A 24261-nucleotide genomic window follows, 5' to 3' on the forward strand; every position below is an offset into this window, starting at 1 on the left:
TTACTTGCATGGTTCCATGTGTGTGTACAAATATACTACTATTACTGTTACTGTTTGTGTGGAGGGGGATGACCCAACTTTCACACATCTTTGACCAACCCGTGAAACCATACAGTATACACTGTGCAGCACCTGTTTGTCCCACGCACCTATTCGCTTTTGGAGTAGGTTTTACAATATCTTATTCATCATTTTTCAAACTGAAGGTTGTTATGAATGTCTTTGGCACTTGTGGAAACGTATTAACTTTATTGATTAACGAAAAGTACATATAAACATCCTAAATTTATTGCAAAAGAATGAAGACATGAAAAAACCCAAATTATGAACAAAATACTTTGTTGAGTCTCCGCTCGAGCTGCAAGTCTTATCCCTCGTTAATCATGGTCCTTCCTCAAAAAATTGATACTACTTCCTTCTTATTTTACATGTTTTTTTTGATAATTTTTTCATAATATTCTTTTGTCTTTTTAAAACAATTTTTTACATGATTTTTCTTAGAATACTATTGGTATACAATTTCCAATGTGACTAATATACATATATTCATAACACAATTTAATTTAGTGTAAAATAGGACGGAGGGAGTAGTATTTAGCAAAGACGGTACTGAGATTTGTAACGTTTTAGTTGGTCCTAGTTAAAGTAATCATGTATATTTTATATAACTACATTTGAAAGATCGGAATTTTGAGAATTTTAATGATATCTTCATGATTTTAAAAGAAGAAAAAAAAAGAATAAAAATTTTGAAAGATTAGAATTCTGAGAATCTTAATGATGTGTTTCCTAACTGATTTGTATTCATTCTTCTACCTCTAAAAAAAATTACGTGCAATATTTAAAAATAAACGTACTTGACTCTTAACAGTATTCTACTACTTCTAATATCCTAAAACAAGATAGACTTTAAAAATAAACGTACTTAACTCTTAACAGTATTCTACTACTTCTAATAAATCTCCTAAAACAAGATAGACTCAATACCTCCTGCAATTTTTTCAAGACTCCAACAAACATCTAAGTGCATCTCCAATAAGCTCTTTAAACAAGCTCTTAAATGAAAAAATAGAGAGCATTAACAAAATGGAAGCTCCAATAGACTCTTAGAGGCTCTTCAAAACCTTAAGAGTCTATTCTCTCTCCTCTCTTTTAAGAGTCTCTCACTCACTCTTAAGTTATATTTTATTATAAAGTAATACAAGCATCCACTTTCTCTTTCCACTCTAGTATTGTAGTCCTATTCATTTAATAATTAAATATTGTTTAAGAGTGGATGTAAAGAGTGTTGTTGGAGATGAATATACATTAAATTGTTAAGAGTGAATATTTTATATTATATTTGAGAAATGACTTAAGAGACTGTTGGAGATGCTCTAACTACTTCGATCTAAAACTGATCTTCAATATAAATAACTACACAAATAATAATAATAATAACTAAATTTAAGATTATACCAACACCGGATTCAACTTTTTTTCGCATATAGTCAGGATCACTCAACAGACTCGTCTTAATTTTTGTTTTTTACACGAGTAAATATGAAAACAGTCGCAGATATTATTCTGGTTGGCCTCCATCCTTACCGTTGAAGTTAAATATTTAATTATATTTTGCTGTTCTGATATTTAAGCAGAAGCTGATGGCCATGGTGTTGCAAAGTTGTCAGCTTTAATCAGACATGGTTAAAAGTTAAAACTGCTAACATGGAGCATAAGAATTCAAAATTAGACAATAGAGATCAACTTGTTGACATTTACAGACTGTAACTGTAATACTCCTTTCATACGTACAAATCTTTCGCATTCTTTTTCTGTTGTGCTAACCTATAATCTGCAGGACGTACAGTACGCTCTAGCTGTTCTAATATTCCATGCAGTCATCCCAAATTATATTTTATTTTTAATTATACAAATTTAAAAACTCGTATATCTGGATTTGAACTCTCAACCTCTCGATATTCTGTTTATTCACAAAAATTAAGTGTTGGTGACGGTTTGAAGAAGGAAAGGTGGCACCTGATACAAAGACACGAAGTGGTCCACAACATTTTTAGCATTGTTGTGGTGCTAATAATTTGGTTGTCCAGATTATTGCCACAGAGCAACGCCAGAGGATAATAACAACGAATAAGTGGATGTATAAGTTAGAAATGTAATTTATTTAAATATACAAATGTATGCAAGTTCATCTACTTGCAATGACTATTGTCGCATTTCGTGAGAAATGCATGAAAAAGTATTGATACATATTAGATCTTAATACCCTACACAGTATCATATTTTGACCCCCATTAGATTTCTAGACGATTCTATAACCAACGTGCATGAAAGGACCCCATGTAATTAGTCTGGATGGTCTTTTATTCATCGCAAAATATCAATATTTGTGAATTTTCGAAAAAGAGGTGTGGAATGAAGAGGGACAATATGGAGGCTCATCATAATATGGGTTAATTACCTGGGCCCAGGTGCGGGTTATTGTTATAAAATATTATAGACGGATTTTTAATTAATTTTAAGATTTTGATGTGTTACAATGTATTTCAACAGAAAAATAATTCCAGATTTTCATTTTTTTTCTTCACTTTCTCGTTGATATATATGAGGACAAATATATATATATATACTCCCTCTGTCCCTCTCATTTCTTTACAGTTACTATTTTGGGATGTCCCTCTCATTTCTTTACGTTACTATAAATAGTAAGTTTTTCCCATCATTACACCCACCATCTTCTCCCACTATCTCATATTTAACAATAAAAACTACTATTGCACCCACTACTTTCCTCCACTATCTCAAATCTATTATTAAATATTGGTAGGTCCCACCACTTTATCCACTTTTCATCTAACTTTACTCATTTTTCATACATTGTCTTGGTCTCCGTGTCCCCCTCCAATGTAAACAATTGAGGGGGACGGAGGGAGTATATATGAGTAGTTTGTGAATCAGACAAATGTGAAAATATGGATGCGCGTGAGTTATGTCACCTGTCAATCAAATTACAGTTCGTCCCCAGCCAAGATTGATCATTAGCCATATTGTATTTTGGCAATCCTTGTGAATCAGACGACACAATCATCACCGCATTTTCTTCCTCGACCTTTTATTGGTGTGAATCTCAAGTTTAGTCCTAGGTTCAGCAGCTATTTAGTCTCCATCTTTTCGGTTATAAAATTCCCATCCACATCCTATACAACATGTTATATGCATGATCACATTAGTAGCCAACTAAAATTCAAAACCAACTTTTGTCAAACAAAAAATAAAAATTCAAAACCAACTCGCATAGCTAATTTTCCAAGCCCAGTCCAAACGAAAAGTAATAATTATCTTTTATTTTCCAAATTAATAATTATCTTTTATTTTCCAAATTCATATATTTTGATCACTCAGTATCATCCGAATATCTTATTATTAGAAAATTTTTATGTAACTATAATAAAATTTCGGTCCGGTTCTAATCAGGAAAAAAATGAAATTTCGATTATCGATCTATTCAGTTCGATTTTGGATTGAACCAACTAGACCCCTATGGTCAAACAGTAACATACCGATACTCCTTCTATTTCATTTGTAACTATACTTTTTTTTCAGCTCAGCAAGCATTTCAATGTTTTTATAAAATATAATTGTGTAATTTATTTTTAGGATTTTTTTCTAAATAAAATTTTAACATTCAATATTTTTTTTAAAAAGAAAATTTTTAAAAATAATTACATTAATATAATTTATAGAAACATTAAAATCCATGCCTCAGGGAGGAAGATATAAATACAGCATCATACTTCATACACTCTACTCAAACTAACAAGGGTAATGCAGTGAAATGTGAGTTCATACAGTTAAACAACAAACTGAAACACAAGTCAGAACTCAGTAACTTTTTCTTATTATTCAAAAAACATGTATAACGTGAAATCCTATCAAAACTCGAGCAAACAAACCCCACCCCACTTAAATTTATAAGTGAGGCCGTACTACAGCGAAAATATAACACATTTATATTACTACTATTACTATATATAACTCCGATATTTTTAACTTGACCGGAAGTTGAATGTCACCGGTACAAAATTTGTCTGATTCATAATCGACAATCCGGTGACAAAACATACCGCCATTATATGAAATCACTGTAAAATTAACTCGCCATTAGAACATCGGTGGCGAAAAAATCGCCGTTAATATCTTGAAAATAATCGTCAACTTGGAATAAAGCTGGTGACCCGATATCGTTGACCCATTGACTTGACATTTCCTCGCCGTTATTTAACCAGTCATTCCCGAAAATAGAGTTGTCGTCAAACGGAATGTTGCTGAACCCGTCGGAAAATGTGAGGTCGTCGTCGAAACTCAACGGCGCCGGCGACTGAAAGTCGAACATGCTGTTTATGAATGTCTCGTCTTCACATTCTTGGACGAATGGGTGAACCGGTTCGTGGCAGACCGGTTCATGATAAAACGGTTCGGCGGATTCATAGACCGGTTCGACCGGTTCAAAGATTGGATCCATCAGATCAGCCGGTTCATGGGATGTTGGCTCGTTGGCGGAGTGGCATTCTTCGGCTTCTTCATTAGATTGACTTCTGAACCGCAAAACAGAAGTAGGAGAGCACAGATTATTATTCGACTCCTCGCCCGATTCGTAACCCGAAACCGAACCGATATTAACCTCCGGCTTTTCCTTCAGAGCCGGAGTGACAAAATTAGTCAAAGCATCCGGTCCACGCAGCTTAATAGCCGCATTATCATAAACCATAGCAGCTTCCTCAGCAGTATCATAAGTACCGAGCCAAAGCCGAACGCGCCGAGCCGGGTCCCTAATCTCAGCCGCCCATTTGCCCCACGGCCTTTGTCTGACCCCTCTAAACTTCCTCACATTCCCATTAGCCGGCGGCGCGGCTTGAGCCGGTTTCATCGGCTTGGCCTTGGAGTTCACCCTCATATCTTTCTTTTTCTTCTTGGCATTCGCATTAGGTAATGAAACAACGTTATTTTTGCAGCCGGCTTCGATGCTAATCTCGTTAATGTAGCGCTTAATCCGCTGCCGTCCGAACAGCTCGTCTTCCTCGTCGCTAGACGAGTCGGTGGCGTCGGGGTCGGTCACCGATATTCTCACGATTCTTTTCTCGGTGAACTTTTTTGCTTTCTTGATCAGCGGGTTGGTCAGTTTCTTCGTGATGTTGCGATGCTCGGTGAACTTAATAGGACATAACATGCTGTGATGATCCATTTGTGTTTTTGAGTTACAAGTATCTTTGGGCCTAAATAGGCATCAAAACGAGAGAGAGAGAGATGAGTTGAGAGAGATGAGCTGAGAGAGAGAGGAATAAAGAGAGAACCGTGGAGGAGAAGCTGAGGTTGGTGGTGAAAATCTGACAAAAGGGGGAGTAAAGAGGAAGAATAAATAGAGTGTTGGAACAATGGTTGGCTTTAGAGAAAGTGAACCTAGTATGCTATAAGGTGAGCTTAAAAGGAGTGAAAAGATCGACTGGGCGTGTGCGTTTTAAAGGAAGAACAAAGAGCAGAAAACAACGGGGAAGAAAGATTCTTTGTGTTGAGAGAGAGTGGAGAAGACACACGGAGTACACAGAGTTGCTACTTTGATTTTGTGTTACGCCTGGCTACTCTATTTGCTGTTTTATAATCATCCTTCACTAGCCCACTTTCACTTTAATCTCACCCATTATTATTATTTTATCACCTAATTTATATTTTGTGTTTCTTTATTCTCTAGTTCTTGATATTCTACTATTTTGGTGTAATGAAAATTGACAATTTCAGCCAATAATACCATCACATTAAATATTATCGACACAATATTTTGTTTCCATAACTAATATATTAGTGTGAGTAATCTGATTTTAAATGAGTTTCTTAATTGGTTGAGTTGTAAACAATTAAAGCATTTTAAATGTATTTCTTCATAGTTTAGATAATAAAATTTGTATTAATAAAAAAATTATATCACTACACAAATTAAATCATATTTTAAATGAATTTTAGACTAGAATAACATATCTCATTGTAAATCTATAATATTAAAATTAGCTTACCCGATACTGAAACAATAGTCCTCAGATAAAAAATATATGGACCAACAAATGAGACAATAATACTATCTTACTCATTTGTTTATTTTCATTTATTTTTATGAATCTGGATTAGATAATTAAAATTATTACTTTACAGAAAAAATATGATTGATATGTAATTTTTTATTTTATGAAAATAAAACTTTTTATTATAATAATTTTGATTATCAAATTAATACTGATAAATATGCATGAAAAATATTTATTTTTACCCTCATATTAAAATTGATAAAAATATTTAAAAACTCATAAAATGGAAACAAGTATATTACATATGCTAAATATATGCAAGTGAATACTTTGAGAAACTTCAAATATGTTGTTATAATTCTCCGGCATCTACAGTAAAATCCGGTAAAAGCTAACCACTCCGCTCGCCGCATTTTAATCAATGTATCAGAGAATGCCACGTTGCATTAGTGGACCCAGACAAGGGAGGTTGGTCCAATGAATGAAGTTGAAAGCATGGTGAGTCACACATAATTTTTTCACCTCGTAGTTTGTAATAGGTCACGTGACACCCTGGATGCTCGGTCCCCTGTAACATTTAAGTCGGTCAAATTTGAAAAAAAAGGAATTACTTGCTGCCCAATTCATGAGATGAAAAACCTACTTTTTGACTGTAATAATTTAGCTGTAAATTTGTCCTGTAGACTACTTTACAGTTGCCGTGAACAGTAAAAATGGATCTGATTTACGGCTATGAGTAACGTGGTGGGCGACATAGAAGTAGCCGCCATTTGCAGGACAGTTATTTATAATTCAGTATTGGGTACAGATCTCTGGGCCTTGCTCTGTTTCTATAAATGCTTCTTTCGAGACCATTTTTATCCTACCCTTTACTCTTTACATAGTGACAATATATGCAACTTTTGCTTTCTACACAGACTATTTATTTGCAGTAATTATTTCTTTTCTGTATATATATGCAGATTTGAATAAACAAGTAAAAACAACCCACGGTAAAATGTGGAGAAATTGAAAAAATCGTTTTCTAAGATATATTAGAAAATAATGAAATAACAGATCACTCATGTTACAACATAAAATTAAGAAATAATAACAGTAAGAAGTTACTTGTGTTTTGCTGCATCGAAAGATTTAAAAGTAAATTACATACAATTCACATGGTAAAATATCTGTTAGTTGACAAATGTGTGAAATTCCATCGATTTTTTTCTCTTTTTGTGAAGTATTTTCTTGTTATAATTACTTTATTTGGAAAGTTGGAAAGCAGCCTATTGGTTAACTTGCTTTTTGCATAAATAGTGCAGATTTATATGACTTTTTGATGATAAAACAGTTTTTGGCCTTACTTTTGAGATAAATATAGGTCAACTAGAATATTTATGTACGGAGTAATCCCTCTTACGCTTGCACAGGAGGTGTGGATTTTTAGTAAATAATATTAAATATTTTAAATTATAATTAATTTTTAACTAAAAATGAAAAACTAATATGTAATTTTGGAAAATAAAAACAAAAATATAATTATTTTGAACAAGCTAAACAGTTAAAATGAAAACTAAATATAATTATTTTAAACAAAATGAAAAATGAAAGAAGTTGTAACAAAAATTACACATGAAAAGATGCAAAAACTTTATAATTTTTTTGAAATTCATACATTATTATGAATCTAATATATCATTAAACTTTATATATTAGATTCATAATAATTAGAAACTATACTAATATATCGTTTTTGATGTAAATAATCAATATTATAGTAGTACTTTTAGAGCCCAATGATTTTTAAGTTCAATTATTTTTGGGAAAATTTTATATCATTTTAAGAGACCTTTTTAATTATTACCAGTCTTATTTCCTAATTTATACATGTGTCTAATTATCTCATAACTTTTCTTTCTAAATCCAACCTATCTTGATCATTTTTTCTAAATAAATCAAATGATGTTCCATGATAATCTCGACCCTATATTTATGTCGGATAATAAGTTCATGAATAAATATCACGTTCAAATTAAGGCAAAATCGAATATCATATCGAACGTTTTAGTTGATTTATGTCCCTTACTTTGACTTTAAATATATACAGTCCTGAATTTATAACGAAAGACAAAAATGCGACAGTAGTAGACGTACTTATTTTGTCAAAAGCATAATGAAGCTCCATTTTGACTTGAAAGTAGTCCATACATAGTTCTTAACGTGAATACTGTAATCAATTAAAAGTTGGAACAAAAAACAAAATTAGACTATCCACCATGAATAATCTCACCTTATTTGTTTGTTTACTAGTAGTATACAACGCAACAGTATTCAAACTTTACATTTTTCTTCTTTATATATGGCCCATCTGAACATTCTCGCAAAAAAGAATATATAGGTAATAATATAATCAATATTTTCTCACTAATTTCCAGCTAAGTAAAAAAGGATTTTAAAGAATGATTAGTTGTTAATGTCTCGCGATCAAATTTGGGTGATTTCAAGAAATTTAATTACAATGTTTGCAGTATATGGGGATTAATATATTGTGGTGCTTGCCGTACTATGACAAGTATGCCTCCCGTTTTGGTTTATTTCTCATCTTCTTGCGCAAACATAAAAATAAATTGAATGATTGCATATTTTCAATAAAATAAACAATTCTTCTGTTATATACTAAAATTTTATAATATGAACCTAAGAAAGGGTAGTTAAAGTAAGAAATTTGTGTATTTCTTATATTTTTGATAATTAGATATTACGCGTAAGCTTCCACTTTTGATTATGCATGAATAAATGAAAAGATATACATTAGGGTTAGATGAATCATGGACATATGTCGATCGTGAAATATTAAATTTGGCTCGATCACAATTAAATTAAGTTCAAATCATAGCTATTCCAATTATTTATCAAGCTTGTATTTTATTCTTGTTATATCCATATTTAATAAATTACATGTTTAATCGAGTTGAATTTCAACCAATCTTATTATATTCAAGCTTTTCTCAAATATTTAGTAAAATGAATTTAAATTCGAACCTAGTTTTGAAAAAAAATTATAACTGTGTCAAATTTGATGACTGGGCTGGAGTTTAGTCCAACTCAACCTAATGTTGCATTTGGTTAAGAAGAATAAAATGAAATGACTAAAATTAAATGAAAATAGTAAAGATAAAAGAATTTTTTTGCAAATTTTGGTGAGTGTAAAATTATTGAGAATAAAATGAGTATAACAGGTATGTAGCATTCCCTCTTAAATTTCATTTCATTCTTTATATATTCATTCAACCCCATCAAACACAACATATCAGTATTATGTCAAAAAACATATTTACTCCGAGGGTTTTGTCTGGTGTGTGTCATGAGCATATGTTAAAAACAAAATTTTATACATTTAGATCATTTTGATCGATGTGATTGTCTATACGCAGAAGATCTATCATTATTAAAAAATATAAACCAATTAAAATAAATTATATGCATAATATGTACCCACGAGCATACCATACAAAAAGCCAAAAACCGTGCTCATGGAGGAAGATAAGCGAGACTCAAGAGTCCATATGTTTTAATATTGTTTACCGCATTTTAAGTAGAGTGACAGTTCTCCACACAACCACAAAGGATAGCAGCTACAGTTAAACACCAAGCATACATACAAATTAAGACAGTACCCTCCCAAAAATATGACCAACTCACTACTCTACATGTGTAATTATCGTATATAATGATAAGTGTACATAATGTATATTTGGATTAGCAAAGACAAAACCCAAGTTGCCCGGCTCCCTTGGAGTTCGGCCCCCATGCAACCCACCCATTGAGCCAAGTGAAGATCCACAAAACTAAAGACAAGCAATTAAAATACATCGAGCTCGACAAATCTCTTTTCGTTATGTTTGAATCTTTCTTATTTTAACCCACTGCTCTTATTTGTATATGTGTGTTCTAGTACAAGTTTTATTGTAACTTGTCCATCAACTTGCTACACATACTTGGGGTTTTCACTTATAAGTCAACTTGCATGCCCCTTGGATTAAAACTGTTGCTCCTTTGTTATAATTAACTTGATTTTCATCATCAACTCCGAGATGCTCTTGGTTTATGGGATTAACAGCTAATCACCCGCGTATGAGACACAGACAAAATTACAATTACTGCATAACACCAATTTAATCCGTGTTTGTTATTTGACTGGTACATGCATGTAATCCCTTGAACTAACTGTACAAAAACAACGGTAACAATACTGCTGCGTCTAAATATCTCTGAGATAAATTTTTGAGATGACGAGGCTGTTAATGTAGGACTTATCGGAAATATATATCTATTTTTCCATATATATACTCCTTCCGTCACTCTCAATTCTAATACTATGATTAAATATAGTTTGATATATTATTTTGAACTTCTTTTTAAAAATAAATTTTAGTATTTAAATTTTTATGAAAAAAAGAAAATTTTGAAAAATAAGTTACAGAATTATATTTTATATGCGTCTTTACATGTGTGTCGAATAATGTAAAATTACTGTAAACAAACGAGGGGAGAGGAAGTATATAAGAAGGTGTTTACTGATCATCGTCAAAAATACATAATTTTATATATCTTTTTCATAAATAAGTTGTCGGTTAAATTTTTTTTTAAGCAAAACGGATATCTCACATGCATATATTTTATATGGTGAAAAAGGGAAGTATGAGGGCCAAAATTTATCTTATTTTAAGAACTTTAAAAGTGCATAATAAATCCTTGTCAATCCTTATTAAAATAAAAATAATGTACTATTTTCAAATATGCAGGACAATATAGGCTCAGCAAATTATATATAATTAATATTTAATATTATTTTAACATAATATTTCAGCAAACTTTATTGGAGATTCTAAAAACCAAAAAGACCCTTCATTTAGAATGAAAGATATTGTTTTGCTAAAATAAAATAATGAAAACGATAACGGTAACCTAACTATACTGTTTACATGCAAATATACACCAAGTAAATATTACATGCATGGCGGCATGGGACAAATATAAAACAATGAGAAAATTTTATAAATATAAACTGCATTTTTCGTGTGTGCATGGGGCAAATTCAAAATTCATAAAACATTGTGCTAGCAGATACAAATATCTAAGAAGTTTGTAGTGCTGGTAACTTATTTAGAATGCTCCTCATGAGAGTCAGTGAACTGAGGAATACACAATAAATAAAAATAATTTAGATTAAATTGATAAGTGAGCCACACTTGTATAGAGAATGGGATCAACTAAAATATAAACATGAACTATGAATTTCTGTATTAGTGATGACACAAAATTTGGAAAAAATAATCAGAATTAATCCCTATGCTTCTCCTAAAATTAATCCCAAAAAAATTAGTTAAAAGAATTAGTTAAGTTGAAGATCTGTTCTAAAAAGAAGGGCCAAGTACAGCACCTCCCCATATTAATTTTTTGAAACATTATAATGGTGTTGGTCATAGTGTTGAGCAATAAGATAGAACAAACACCTTAACTAGCTCAAAGTTTTATGCAAACAAATAATTAATTATTACAATTACTGTTTCCCATGAGTAACACAATAAAATAACCATGTGTAACAACACTACTACTTGTACTGGTTATTATAACTAAATTGAAATCACCCAAAGGCTTCGTTTAGAAGCAAGAGATGTTGGTTCATCTACAATGCTTGATTGCTGATAAATAAATAAATGCAGATCTTTTTACAGAGATTTTAGTTTTACTTGAGAGAATGAGTAATTAAAGCTTGAAGATATTGTAAATATTGGGGAATCTTGAGTGAGTTTTAATTAAGCTGTGGAGAAGATCATATCCTCCACTCCGTCTTCAGTGCCACTACTTATTTCAACTTTTACGTGCTTCGGATTTTTTTATTATGGACTTCAGTAAGAAGTTTCCGGCTTAGTACAATCACGCAGCACACGCATGGATATATTTTCGGTACGGTTCGACTTCACTCAACTCGTTTTATTTAAATATATGATAAAAGATGGAAATTGAATTGAAAAATTGTAAATTGAATTTAATCGTTTGACCTATCAATTTGTGATCAGTTAAAAAATTAGGACAATCAAGAATTTTTACAAAAATTGATGTGTAAATGATAAATTACTAAAATATTTTATAAAATAAATAGAAAATTAATACGAAACTTCTCAATAAATCGGGAATTTTTAAAATTCAAAACATCGGCGAGATGTCGATTACGAAAATAGTGAAAAAGTCAAAGTCAATGTGACTGTAACGGTTTACTGGTTACATGAAAAAAGAGAAAGTGTGGGTAAAAAGATAAAGTAACAGAGGAGGTAATAAAGAATATAGAGAGGGGTAGAAAAAAGGTGGGTGGCAGTGAATAAGCGGCTGGTCCGCAAAGAGGGCCCACCGGGACTGACAAAAAATAAAAAGTGAGGAAAGAAAACAGATGCCGGTGGCCGGCGACGTTCACGCCTCGTCGTTTAATCGATGCAAATTCACGTGATGCGTCTCCACGTGCTGGTGACGCGTCCATGCCTATCCCGCTCGCTCTCTTTTCTTTTTCACACTCCTCGTTCTTCACCTTCATTTTATATTTTGTTTTTGACTTCTTTTTTGCATCGTTTGTAGTTGAATCACATGGAACGAATGGAAAATAATGAAAATATTTTGCTAATTTAGGCATCATAAGAAAAAATATTTATAATTCTTATTTTTCAATAATTAAATATTAAACTAGAAATTTGACACGCATATTTGAAAATGAATATTTATTCCACTCTTTCATCATGTTTACCTGCAACATTCATGATATAAAATTTATATTCACTCATAATCATATCATTGTTATCTCTCATTTTCTTGGGAATTTGGCAAATATGCCCCTTTTTAACATCTTAATTGCAAAATTACTGTATGTTTGGCTTTCTTACAAGAATCCGATTTCTTTAAAAGTCTGATTAAAACATTTGTAATGTACGTCTCGTTCTTGTCAAAACTCAGCACAGGGTTTCATCTTGTTCATATATTGATTGCAACTTTTTCATTGTGCTTCACCAGGTCGCGCATTTCCACCTTCTTTCATCATCATCACTTAAGCAACAGATCCATTTCTCTTAAACGGATCTTAAAGCTATATCCATTTCATCTCTTGAACGACCTCTTAAAACTCTGCGGCGATGATGTCGAGTTTTCAATTGCACATTGTTTTTGCGGTTTGTAGGCCTTACTATGAGTATGAGAGGCGAAAAGGAATTCAGTTTATCCTCCGTGCAAGACTATGGGGGTGTTTGGATGATTGGTGGGAATGAGAATGGGGAATGGGGAATGGGAATGAGGGGTATGGGAATCGAGGGTATGGGAAATGGTAACCCAAGGGGTGTGGAGGTATTGATTTACCCTCCAAGAGGGAATGAGGTTCCCATTCCAAGCAAAAATTTTACTAATCCAAACACAATGTATGGGTATTAGGTTCCGATTTCCGTTAACCGGGCTCATTAACCATCAACCAAACGCCCCCTATATATAAGAGATTAGGGAAAAGGGAGTTTGATATATAGTGAATGAAATTAATGTTACGAGGATTGATATTTGCAACGAAATAGTTTGCTTTTAGTTGATTTATGGTTAATCTTAGTTGATTTCATGGTTGCTTTTGTGATATTAGTAATGGCCCCGCAGGGGCACTTAATTTACACCAATTGCAACCATCTGCAACTTATTATGCAAATAAATGTAATTTTTTAAAGAAAAATTCAAAGTTGCATTTATTGTTGCATATAGAGTTGCTAGCTGTTGCAATTATGGTTGCATATGCAACCACCGTAATTTTGAAAATATTTTCTGAAATATATTACTTTCGCAATTTATTTAAAAAATGACAGTATTTTTGCAAAAAAATCTTTTAGATATGGGTATTTATGAAAACCACTATTTTCTTCTTGTTTCGCAATTTTTTTAGAATTTTTCATTTTAATCTCTATTCATTCCACTCAATCAAATGAAAGCAATGTTTTTTCTTCTAATCTTTATATATTGAATATATGAATATTTATGTAATCCGTTTGACAAAGAAAGAAATTTATCTATCTTCCTACATTTTAAGAAAATTTATAAGCATAAACATATATGTGTGTGTGTGTGTGACACATTGGGGCCGTTGGGGTGAAATGCTTCTTGTTGAAAGTAAAGAAGTGAATTCGAAGTTAGGGCATCCTCAATGAGCTCTATAAACAAACTCTTAACTTCAAATTTAGAGAGTCAAAGGCAAAACTGTAAATTCCAACGGGCTCCTAGAAACCTTTTAAAAATTTTAGAGCTTATCATCTCTCCTCTCCTAGAGCCCGTTTGGCTGAGCTTATGACTTATGATTTAATGCGCCTTATGACTAAACGTGACTTATTTGATAAGGAAGCTTAAAATATGAATAATAGAAATAAGAAGTGATTTATGGATAATTTATAACTTATTAATTATGATTAATTTTCATCAAAAAAAAAGTTGAAAAAAAATTAAGTCACTGAAAAAAGTATCTCAAACTAACTTATGGCTCTAAGTCAGCTTTTGGTTTATTCATGACTTTAAGTTGATTCTGACTTATTAGACAAACACACATTTTTCAACTTAAAGTCAGAAGCAACTTTAAGCCCCAGCTTATAATTAAAATAAACAAGCTCTTATAAACAAACAACTTTTATTTGTGAATATAATATTATTTTTTCTCCAAAGTTTCTCTCTTTTTACTTTTCCCTCTCATTTATATGAATAAAATATGAATAAGGAGTAAGTATAAAGAGGAGCATTGGAGTTGTCATCTTTTCAATATCTTAACTCAGAAGGAACGACATATAATATTATATTTTAAAAGTGATTTAAGAGGCTCATTGGAGATGCTCTTAGATGGAAGTTAAGACTTAGAAGTGATTAAAGTATTTGGGAAAGAAGTAGAAGTCATGAAACTGTTGGAATATGTGGGTTTAAGTCCCACATTGTTATGTCAATTTTGAGTCTCAAATTTGAGTGAGCATTGTTGTGTGCGCACAACGAGTGAAGTTTGGAATGCGTTCTCCTCCGAGAGATCTTTTCAAGGCACTTTGAATCATGACTCAAATTGGCTAAGAGATGAATGAGATATAAGTATCCAAAATTGGTCTCTTGGAAGTGAAAAATGGTGTTTGAAACTAATATCCCACATTGAAAACAATATGCGCCTTTCATGCCTTTATATATTAGAACACCCATGTGGTGTTTACTTGTGTTTGATGTGTTATGCTCCATCTCCTACGTGCGCGAGGGGGTGCAAAACATGGAATTTTGAGGCAAAATTCATGGCTTCGAAAGCTTTCAGACTTTCCGCGTTTGCGACCTGCGAACATGAATACAACAAAATCCGGGTTCGAAAATCATTAGGGTTATTATCAAACACAACCACATATTATAGAGTCATTAGGGTTATTATCAAACACAGCCGCATATCAAAACACTACCCTTCCTCTCGTTCTCTATCGGTGATTGTTTCTCACCTGCTCTCTCGCTCCCTGAAGGTGCAGCACTTGCGAAGGTGCCGCACAGCTTCGCAATCCATTTTATCCCGGGAAGCCTTCATTCCACACATACGGTGAGGAGGTGAATTCGCTTTAAGGAGACAGTCTCACACTGACTTCGTTTAACTATCTCTTTTCGTTCTTATTTTGTTATACACACACAAACAATGACGGATTTACAGTATGAGATTTGGGGCAGTTGCACCTACTGGTTTTAAAACTTTAATATATTATATATTTTTATTTTCTGTTTTTGTACTTTCAATAACCACATGATTAATAGAGGTTGTCCATAATCAGTTGATTTTGGACTCAAATCCCATTGATTCTTCTTTAATATATTACATACTTCTTATCAAAACTTATATGTTTATCCAATTAATTAACTCAATCCTCTTAATTAAATGAAAATCTAATCTCTAATTTTTTTAAAAAAATAATTTTTGCTCCTAGTTAATTAGATTCCTGAACCCGTCCCTGCATACAAACACATGTATTGTTTTAGCACAAATTAGTTAACAGAAATAAAAGTTAGTATTCTCAACTTTTTAGAAGTACTTCTTGATTTTTTACACTAACGATAACAATAAATGCTTATAACTTATAAATACATACAGAGTCTGGTCTTTTAAATGCGGCCCTACACCCTTATGTTTGTTTTTGCAAGTGTGTCATTAAATTTAAGTCAACTTAGAGCAAGTCCAATAGGTTACTTGTCTAATTACCTATTAATAATATAAGATAATGAATTCTAGTGTGTTTTAGTGATTTGGGTAATCTATTTTTAATGTCAACTCCAATAGCAATCCCTATATTTGTTCTCCCAAGATTATTTTAATAATAAATTTGAGAGAGAAAGAGGGAAAGGAAGGAAAAGATAAAGAAAGAAGGAGGGATATGGATATTTTATTGATAAATATTAAATAGGTTATGACTAGTGGTTACCTGAAAATAAGTAATGGTTAGAAGATTTGAGGGTGTACCAATGATTTAAATAATCACTAGGATAGTATTAGAGTAGATTTTGTTGACACATTACCTACATATGAGTTTAGGAGCACATACAGGTGATCTATTGGACTTACTCTTAAATGGCTCCTTTCGTTACTATATTACTCATATTTTTAAATATTATTATAAACTTATAAAAACATTTAGAAATGTTTATACGTATAAATTCAAAACGAATTTTGCTAGTGTATTCTGACACACGTTAACGTTCTTTTTTAATTAAATGATAGATTTTCATTTGTTTCAATCTTATTAATAGTGATTATTCTTGTTTGACTAAAATTTTCACTAATTAAAATTCTTCACGAAATAAAAAAAATTAATGTGTATTCATCGATAGATATATAGGGTAAAAACCCTATTCAAAAATGTTGCTCGACGCCCCATAAATCTTTGTGGGTCATTGCGACATCTTTTCCGGCTAGCAGTTGTTTTGACTTTTAAAATACCGAACAGTCACTAATCTATAAACAAACAAGTTTGACTCTAGCCGTTGTATCTGTAAAGATAGATGCTAGTGTATGTGTATACAAGCTTTTGCGGTTTATGATAACATACATAACTGGGGCTGGTTATAAATTTTTGAGATAGAAGTTACTTATGATTATAATAGATTCCAGCTGCTCATAAAATGAAAAGAAACAATGAGGTGTATATACACCTTATAATGAGGAAAATTGGGTGGAAAAATCAACTCTCTTTTTTCTTCTTCTTAATTTTCTCGGGTCTCCAGGGACATAATGTCTGAAAAGCAATTAAAATTGTAAGTGGATTTGGTAGAGCTAAAAAAGTGTAGGCTGTCTATATTTGTCTGCGGAGATTATTTGGAATTTAATACTTTATATGTATGTGTCCACTCCAGAATCCAGATGTTCATGCAACTTTCGAATCTTACATTATGATCACCACCAGATCTCACTAGCCTCCTCGTTCTCACTTGGGATGAAAACAAAAGCACTTGGATACGGTAATAGATGAAAGTAGGACTTGTTAAATTCTATGTAAAAATGGCTAAATAATACTCAGGTAAGAGCATCTCCAATGGCGTTAGACTATAATCGTTGGCTAAATTGGACATGTAAATCATTATGTAAAATTTGCTGAACCTGTAATACATCGTGCTTCAATGGTATTATCTATATTGGTCGGCTATAATTTAAAAATAGTAATATTATTAATATTTAGATTGTTATAAATAAAATATATCAATTTAATATGGTAATAAATAATATGTAATCAGCGGGAAGGAGGAAAATAAATTGCAGGAGATGACGTGGAATTCACTACAGATCTGTATTGGTTCGATAAATATACCCATCCATAGCGGGATGATTATAATTATGGATAAGGGCTTGCTATGGTTGGAGTGGTGTTTTTTGTGAATATTGGATATAATTCTTAAATTTGGTAAACCACCTACATTTTTAGCCAGGAGTTTCTCATGGTTGGAGATGCTCTTACAGAATGGTCACTAGTGGCACTGAATCCGCAGCTCCTTTTACTTAATTTTAGGGCTGAAAACGAATTCGAATAACCCAGATTCGAGTTGTTAAAAATAAATATATTTTTTCATATAAAAATGAATAACTTTGAATTTAAAATTTGAACAAATATCAAGTCGAATTATATTATTTTATTGCTCAGATATATTTTTTTCTAGAATAGTTTGACTAAGTCAAGAGTACTCGAATAGTTTGACTAAGTCAAGATATACATTTGAACGGAGCCAATAGCAAAAATACTGAAATTCCAACTTGAGTTAGATATGAACAAATTTATATAATTTTAGTTGGAATACGGATTAGAAGCAAACGAATAAATATAAATTCTAGCCGAATCAAATTATATTGTTATTTGTATATTAGACTTCTTTTCACCCGTGCTTTCTTTATTAAATGATAACTGATTCTTTAGTTTCTTAATTTAATGGGAGTTACGTGTTAGAAATTACTCCCTCCGTGTCACTTTTGGGTTTGTGCTGGTCAAATTGACCAAAGTTTGACTTAAATTTATTAATATTTTATCAAGTGAAAAAATAAAAAAAATGTCACAAGAAATAACTTTTAATCTACTAAAGATATAATTTTCAGTTTTTTAAAATAATAAAAGAGTGACTTATAATTTTTGGTCAAAAATTAGTGAATTTGACCAATAAAAATAGAAATGTGACAACTAAAATGGGACGGAAGGAATATGAAAATTTTAAACAATTGCTTAAGTAGAACTATATCAATATAATAGTTTTATATCTTACTATATATTTATATTAGTAGCACACTAATATAAAAAGTAAATTACCACATTAATAGCGTAGTCGTATAATTATATTTATATTAGCATGCTACTAATTTTGGTAAATTTTTTTTTGATATAATCCGAATTTATGATAGTCGAAATATTAACAACAAATTAATTGTGGGAAAAACGGTAACTTTGAGTGAATAAAATCAATATAACATTATGCAACAATCGTATGTCAGAAACTTTTTAATATATAATCCGACAGACATCCGTTTAATTAAGTTTTCATAATTTTTAGTAATCACAAAAATATTGAAATCAAATGTATTAATTTGAATTTAAAATCATCTGATTAATTATTAAATTTTCTTTATGAATAATTCTGATCAAATAATTAATTAATCTACATGAAAAGAAATATTACTATTTGTAGTTTCGGTTTGCCCGTTGAAGTGAATTAAGTATCCATTAAACTAAAGTCGAGTAACACCTAAATCACAAGTCCTAATTGCATAGCGCTACTAGTTTGACCACCTTTTATTCGTGAAAATGTTTTTGCTCGTTCCCTCTAATTACTCCTGCTACAGTTTTATATACTTATTATTAAAGAACAAGTAGCTAGGACAAATTAAATCATACCACGATTACACGATAATTTGTTAGTATAAAGCACAACAAGCACTTTCTGCGGATATTGTATTTATATGGTTGTATTACCGGATCATCGCTTGGTGAAGTACGTAAAATATATAGTATTTGTTTTATGTTAAGCTTGTTTTGTAGACGAAATTTTGATGAATAAATTGAGGCATTACACCAACGACACCATGTACGAATACAAACATTCTTGGACATGGATCTAAAATCAATCCCTTTTAGTTACATTGTTGTTTAAATTAGGGCGGATTATTCATGAATGATTATTCCAATAATAATATTTTAACAATTTTGAAATTTTACATTGCAATAACTTGAAATTATCATGTAAGATCAAGTAAAAAACAAGAAGATAGATACGATAAACGATAAACAATGGGTTCAGTAATCAGTACAACTAAAGTACATTACAGCATGACTGATTGCCGCGTCTAAGTGCTAACCATTTTCTCCCACATGCGGGGTGGTTCACTTATTAAGTGCTAAGTAATTAATAAAAAAGATTAAACACAATAAATAATGAGGCACTTAATACAGTAGTGTTTATCAGTACTTTACAGTAATTCCATTAAACGCTGCTAAATAATAACAAACGAATAAACATAATGGACAAATCGACACTAAATAATGTTTATCAGTACTTTACAGTAATTCCACTCCACGGCAAATATGGCAGTTGGGACGCACCAGTGACCAATAAAATGAAAATGCCTCAAATTTAACTTGTTGATATATTTAATGAAAGGGCCAACAGTCATTTGTCCGGTAGAAATCAGGTGTTCGTACATTATCCGGTCATCTTTTGGCCAACTTTATATCAATTTATGGCTAAATAGAAAATGCTTTGACCGCATGACATATTTATGGTAGTAGCATATATTCACTTTGCGCTCAATAATTTAATTTTAAATTTATGTATATGTTATGCTCAATATTGGCATGGGTATCGGCAGACCCGTATTCGAATATGGATCATTAATATGGCTCACCCATATTTGCTGTCTTATCCAGGAGGAGATTGGGCCGAGCCATTTAGCCCCATTACATGGTTGGATCGCCCCATTAGCGAGCCCGTCGAAGGGACCACTTCAAGTACTTATTGTGGGCCTCGGAGTCGTTGTGAGCAGGTCTCGTCGCTAGGACGTCTCGTTAGAAACCGGCTCGTTGGTTCAGTAGTTCCTCATCACATGACCCCAGATCGCCTATGGGGGTCGTCATTATGGCCTCACCTGTTCATGACCTAGCTCGTGCAGACGAGTCATTAGTGTTAAGGGTCGCTAGCTTAGGGGTCGTTTCCCCAGGCACGCCCTGCAGCAAGGCCCTCGTTCCTTATGTTCTCTACTTATAGACAGACATCACCTGATGAGTCGTCATCATGGCCTGCAGCAAGGCCCTCGTTCCTTATGTTCTCTATTTATGGGGGTCCTCATCATGGTCTCGCCTCTTCATAACCTAGCTCGTGCGGACGGGTCGTTAGTGTTAAGGGTCGCTAGCTTAGGGTCGTTTCCCCCGGGCTCGCCCTGCAGCAAGGCCCTCGTTCCTTATGTTCTCTACTTATGGACAGACCTTACCTGATGAGTCATTTACTTTATTTAATCGAGTCATTTGAGCTCCGACTAGGGCTACGTCCCCTACTTCGGGTTCCCTCGCCCCATAGAGGATGATTGGACTCCCTCGCCCCGTAGAGGATGATTGGGCTCTCTCGCCTCATACGAGGATGACGAAGACATAAAGGCTAATGACTAGACCCGGCTGGGGGCCATGAATATATTTCTCGAGGTCTCTACCTCCGGTTATATGATCATTATCCACTCTCCGATCCGCTACATGATAGCCTCTTACCATTTTGGCCTAGGCCATGCAAGTACGTGCCTCTCTCGATAGGGGGTTTTCACGGTCCTACGGATCTGGGTCCTGATGGACCGGACTGACACTTAGCCCGCGCTAAGAGGTTTGGCCCGAAAGAATTACGTGGTAGCTTGAACCTCTTGTGGCTCATAACTTGATTCTTGTTGAGAACGCGTGAAAACGCTTTCTCTCGTTTGCTCAAGGATCAAAGCACAAGATCAGCTACAATATCCATCACTCTCCATCCCGTGTTCTTCGTGACATTCTTCCTACTATCACGCAAGTGCCCACATTTGTTGTTAATCATTTTCTCCCGTTAACAATATTTATTCAGGTGTGCTAAAATATTTTGTAACATAAAATTTTCTCATTCTACGATTTTTTATCTACAAAGTTTTCTCCGCTAGACATATGATACTATCATTCGCATGTTTTTGACTAGCTATTGTTAGAGAAACTAGACTATATATATGTTTAGTTTTAATTTTTAGTAATATTGTAGGAATTATAACTTGTAAAAATAATATATTAAAATTTAGAATAAATATGGGATTCCGAATTGTGGATTGAACAAGTATTTTTATTTTCTCTGGTGCTTTTCTACTAGGATATATTTTATATATAGACAATTACTCCGCTTCCTCCACCCAATAAAATACAACTTCCCAAATATTCATTACATGAATTAATCTGATAATAATGTGATTAATTACAAATCAATATGCACATGTAACTCCCATTTACATCATTAATTCTATAAATATATTTCTTTTCCTTTTATTTTATATTTAAAAAGAAAGTCAAATATAACATCTCCCACTTTACATCTTTGTCAAATATTTTTCGTGACTCTCATTTTTCTTTGATATGTGCTTCCATTATTCCTCAGAACGTGTTATGACTTGAATTTTTAAATTCCACTAAGAAATCATATTTGATAAAAACAAACTGCAAAAAGTTATGCAATTATATCACAGATATAATGTAACAGACATTTACACTTTCTTTATACCCTTCAAAATTTACACCACAACAACAAATAACTTGTAGCACATCTGCCTAATATACCAATTTACCGTGTAACATGCCTTTCAAGTACTTTGTTACTCACCTTGCAGCGTCTCAATAGGCTTGACTAGGAATATTTTGTTAATTACCCACTTACAAAACTAACATGCCAAGTCTAGTCATTTGATCACACAACATTAGACACATCAAACTTTTAAATATTGCGCATATTAATATATGGTCAATCAACTAATTCCATTCTCGTATTAATCATTTTCTCATCATTTTCAATGGGATTGCCGACATGCTACACTTTATTATCCTAAAATGTTTAAGCATTTTTACACTAAATCTTTTCTGGTTTAGACTCAGTATTCAAATTACATCCTTTATTTGAATTCATCGAACTTATGAAATTATAGTCAGATTTACAATCTCAACATTCATATTAAGTCTTAACTTTATTCTATTGAGCATTATTTCTCAGTAACAGATTACCATATACATATACTGATAATATTATGAACAAACGCTTAAATTTCAAAATATGGGAAAAAATGTCAAATCCATCCATGATAAAATATTCTTGAATTGTTTTACACAAACCTTTTGTAAACGCGCAAATCTCAAATTTATAAATATACCCTTCAACTTTATGTTTTCCTTACAAAAACTTCATTTGCAACATATAAATCTTTTATCTTTTTAGTTGACCACACAATTCCACACTTATTCTTTCCCTTTGACTTAACATCGTCTTTCATGACTTATCTGTTGAGTGAGTACAACCTAAATCCCACAACGGAAAGATAAATGGGGAGATTGTTGAGTAGGTTCAATCCAAGTTCCAGATCGAAAAGATAAAGAATATATATCTTGAACATAAGCAGCAAAAGAACTCCATTAGTATGAGGCTTTTGGGGAGGAGTCCAAAAACAAATCCATGCGGGCTTAGCCACAGTTCAGAACGGACAATATCATACTAATATCCGTTAATGGAGGTTGCACAGTCCAACATTATCTCTATAATTCAAATATAGGCAATCCCATCACTTCCATGTCCAAATCATCTGAATAAATAAAATAATTATCACACATTTACAGTTGTCATTCGTCCATTCTCATGAAAATATTGACCCTTTCTTCCTAACCAAATTTTATGATTAATTATCATTATTCATACCCAGTTTAATTTGTTAATACTGCGCAAGCACTCCCAAACTTCCACCCAATGACGAAAGTGCGAGCTTTCTTTCGTCATGCTTGAACCACCAACTCTCTACTATGAAGTAATAGAGCAGATGTGGACATCTGCCATGTATGACTGTAAATCTTAATCTCTTAATGTCTCTATAAATGATACTGAGTATGTTGTTAATGGAGAGACTATTAAAGATGCTCTCCATATGCATGTAAATAAAACTGATAGAGAACCTAGTCATGATGATATTGTTATGATTCTTAATTCTATGAATTACAACTGTAACACATCAAATAAGGGTAAAAATTACAGAAAATGCATGAGAAAAGGAGTTACTTTTGTGACTCTAATAATAAGGCCTTTCGGGTAAAAGTGTCTAATTTTGATGCCTTTATCATGTCTATACAGAATATCATCTATATGCTATTGGCGTATGATTACTACAATATAGGTGATATTGTGCTCTTTGAGATTGCTGCCAAACTTGGTCCTTTAAAATAAAGGACTAAGAATATTTATTATGCTAGATTTTTAATGATTATTGCTAATCACTTAGTCAAGAATTTAACAATTGCAGATCTAGATTATAAGCTCAACTGCTGGTTGCAAAGCAAAAGGGTGCTTGGTGATCTATTAAGGCTCAATCAAAACAAAGATGCAGCCGTAACTTATCCACTTCTAATGCAGGTATATC

General features: G+C 32.5%; 1 protein-coding gene across 1 annotated transcript; it reads right to left on the minus strand.

The window, feature by feature from the left end:
- Nucleotides 1-3878: 3878 nt before the first annotated feature.
- On the minus strand, nt 3879-5637 carry LOC108211608 (ethylene-responsive transcription factor CRF4). The gene has a single exon (XM_017383246.1). The coding sequence runs from the start codon at nt 5240-5242 to the stop codon at nt 4151-4153; it is 1092 nt and encodes a 363-aa protein (XP_017238735.1). The 5' UTR covers nt 5243-5637; the 3' UTR covers nt 3879-4150.
- Nucleotides 5638-24261: the final 18624 nt, after the last annotated feature.

The sequence above is a fragment of the Daucus carota genome, chromosome 3 (assembly GCF_001625215.2).
Source record: "Daucus carota subsp. sativus chromosome 3, DH1 v3.0, whole genome shotgun sequence".
NCBI classification, from domain to species: domain Eukaryota; kingdom Viridiplantae; phylum Streptophyta; class Magnoliopsida; order Apiales; family Apiaceae; genus Daucus; species Daucus carota.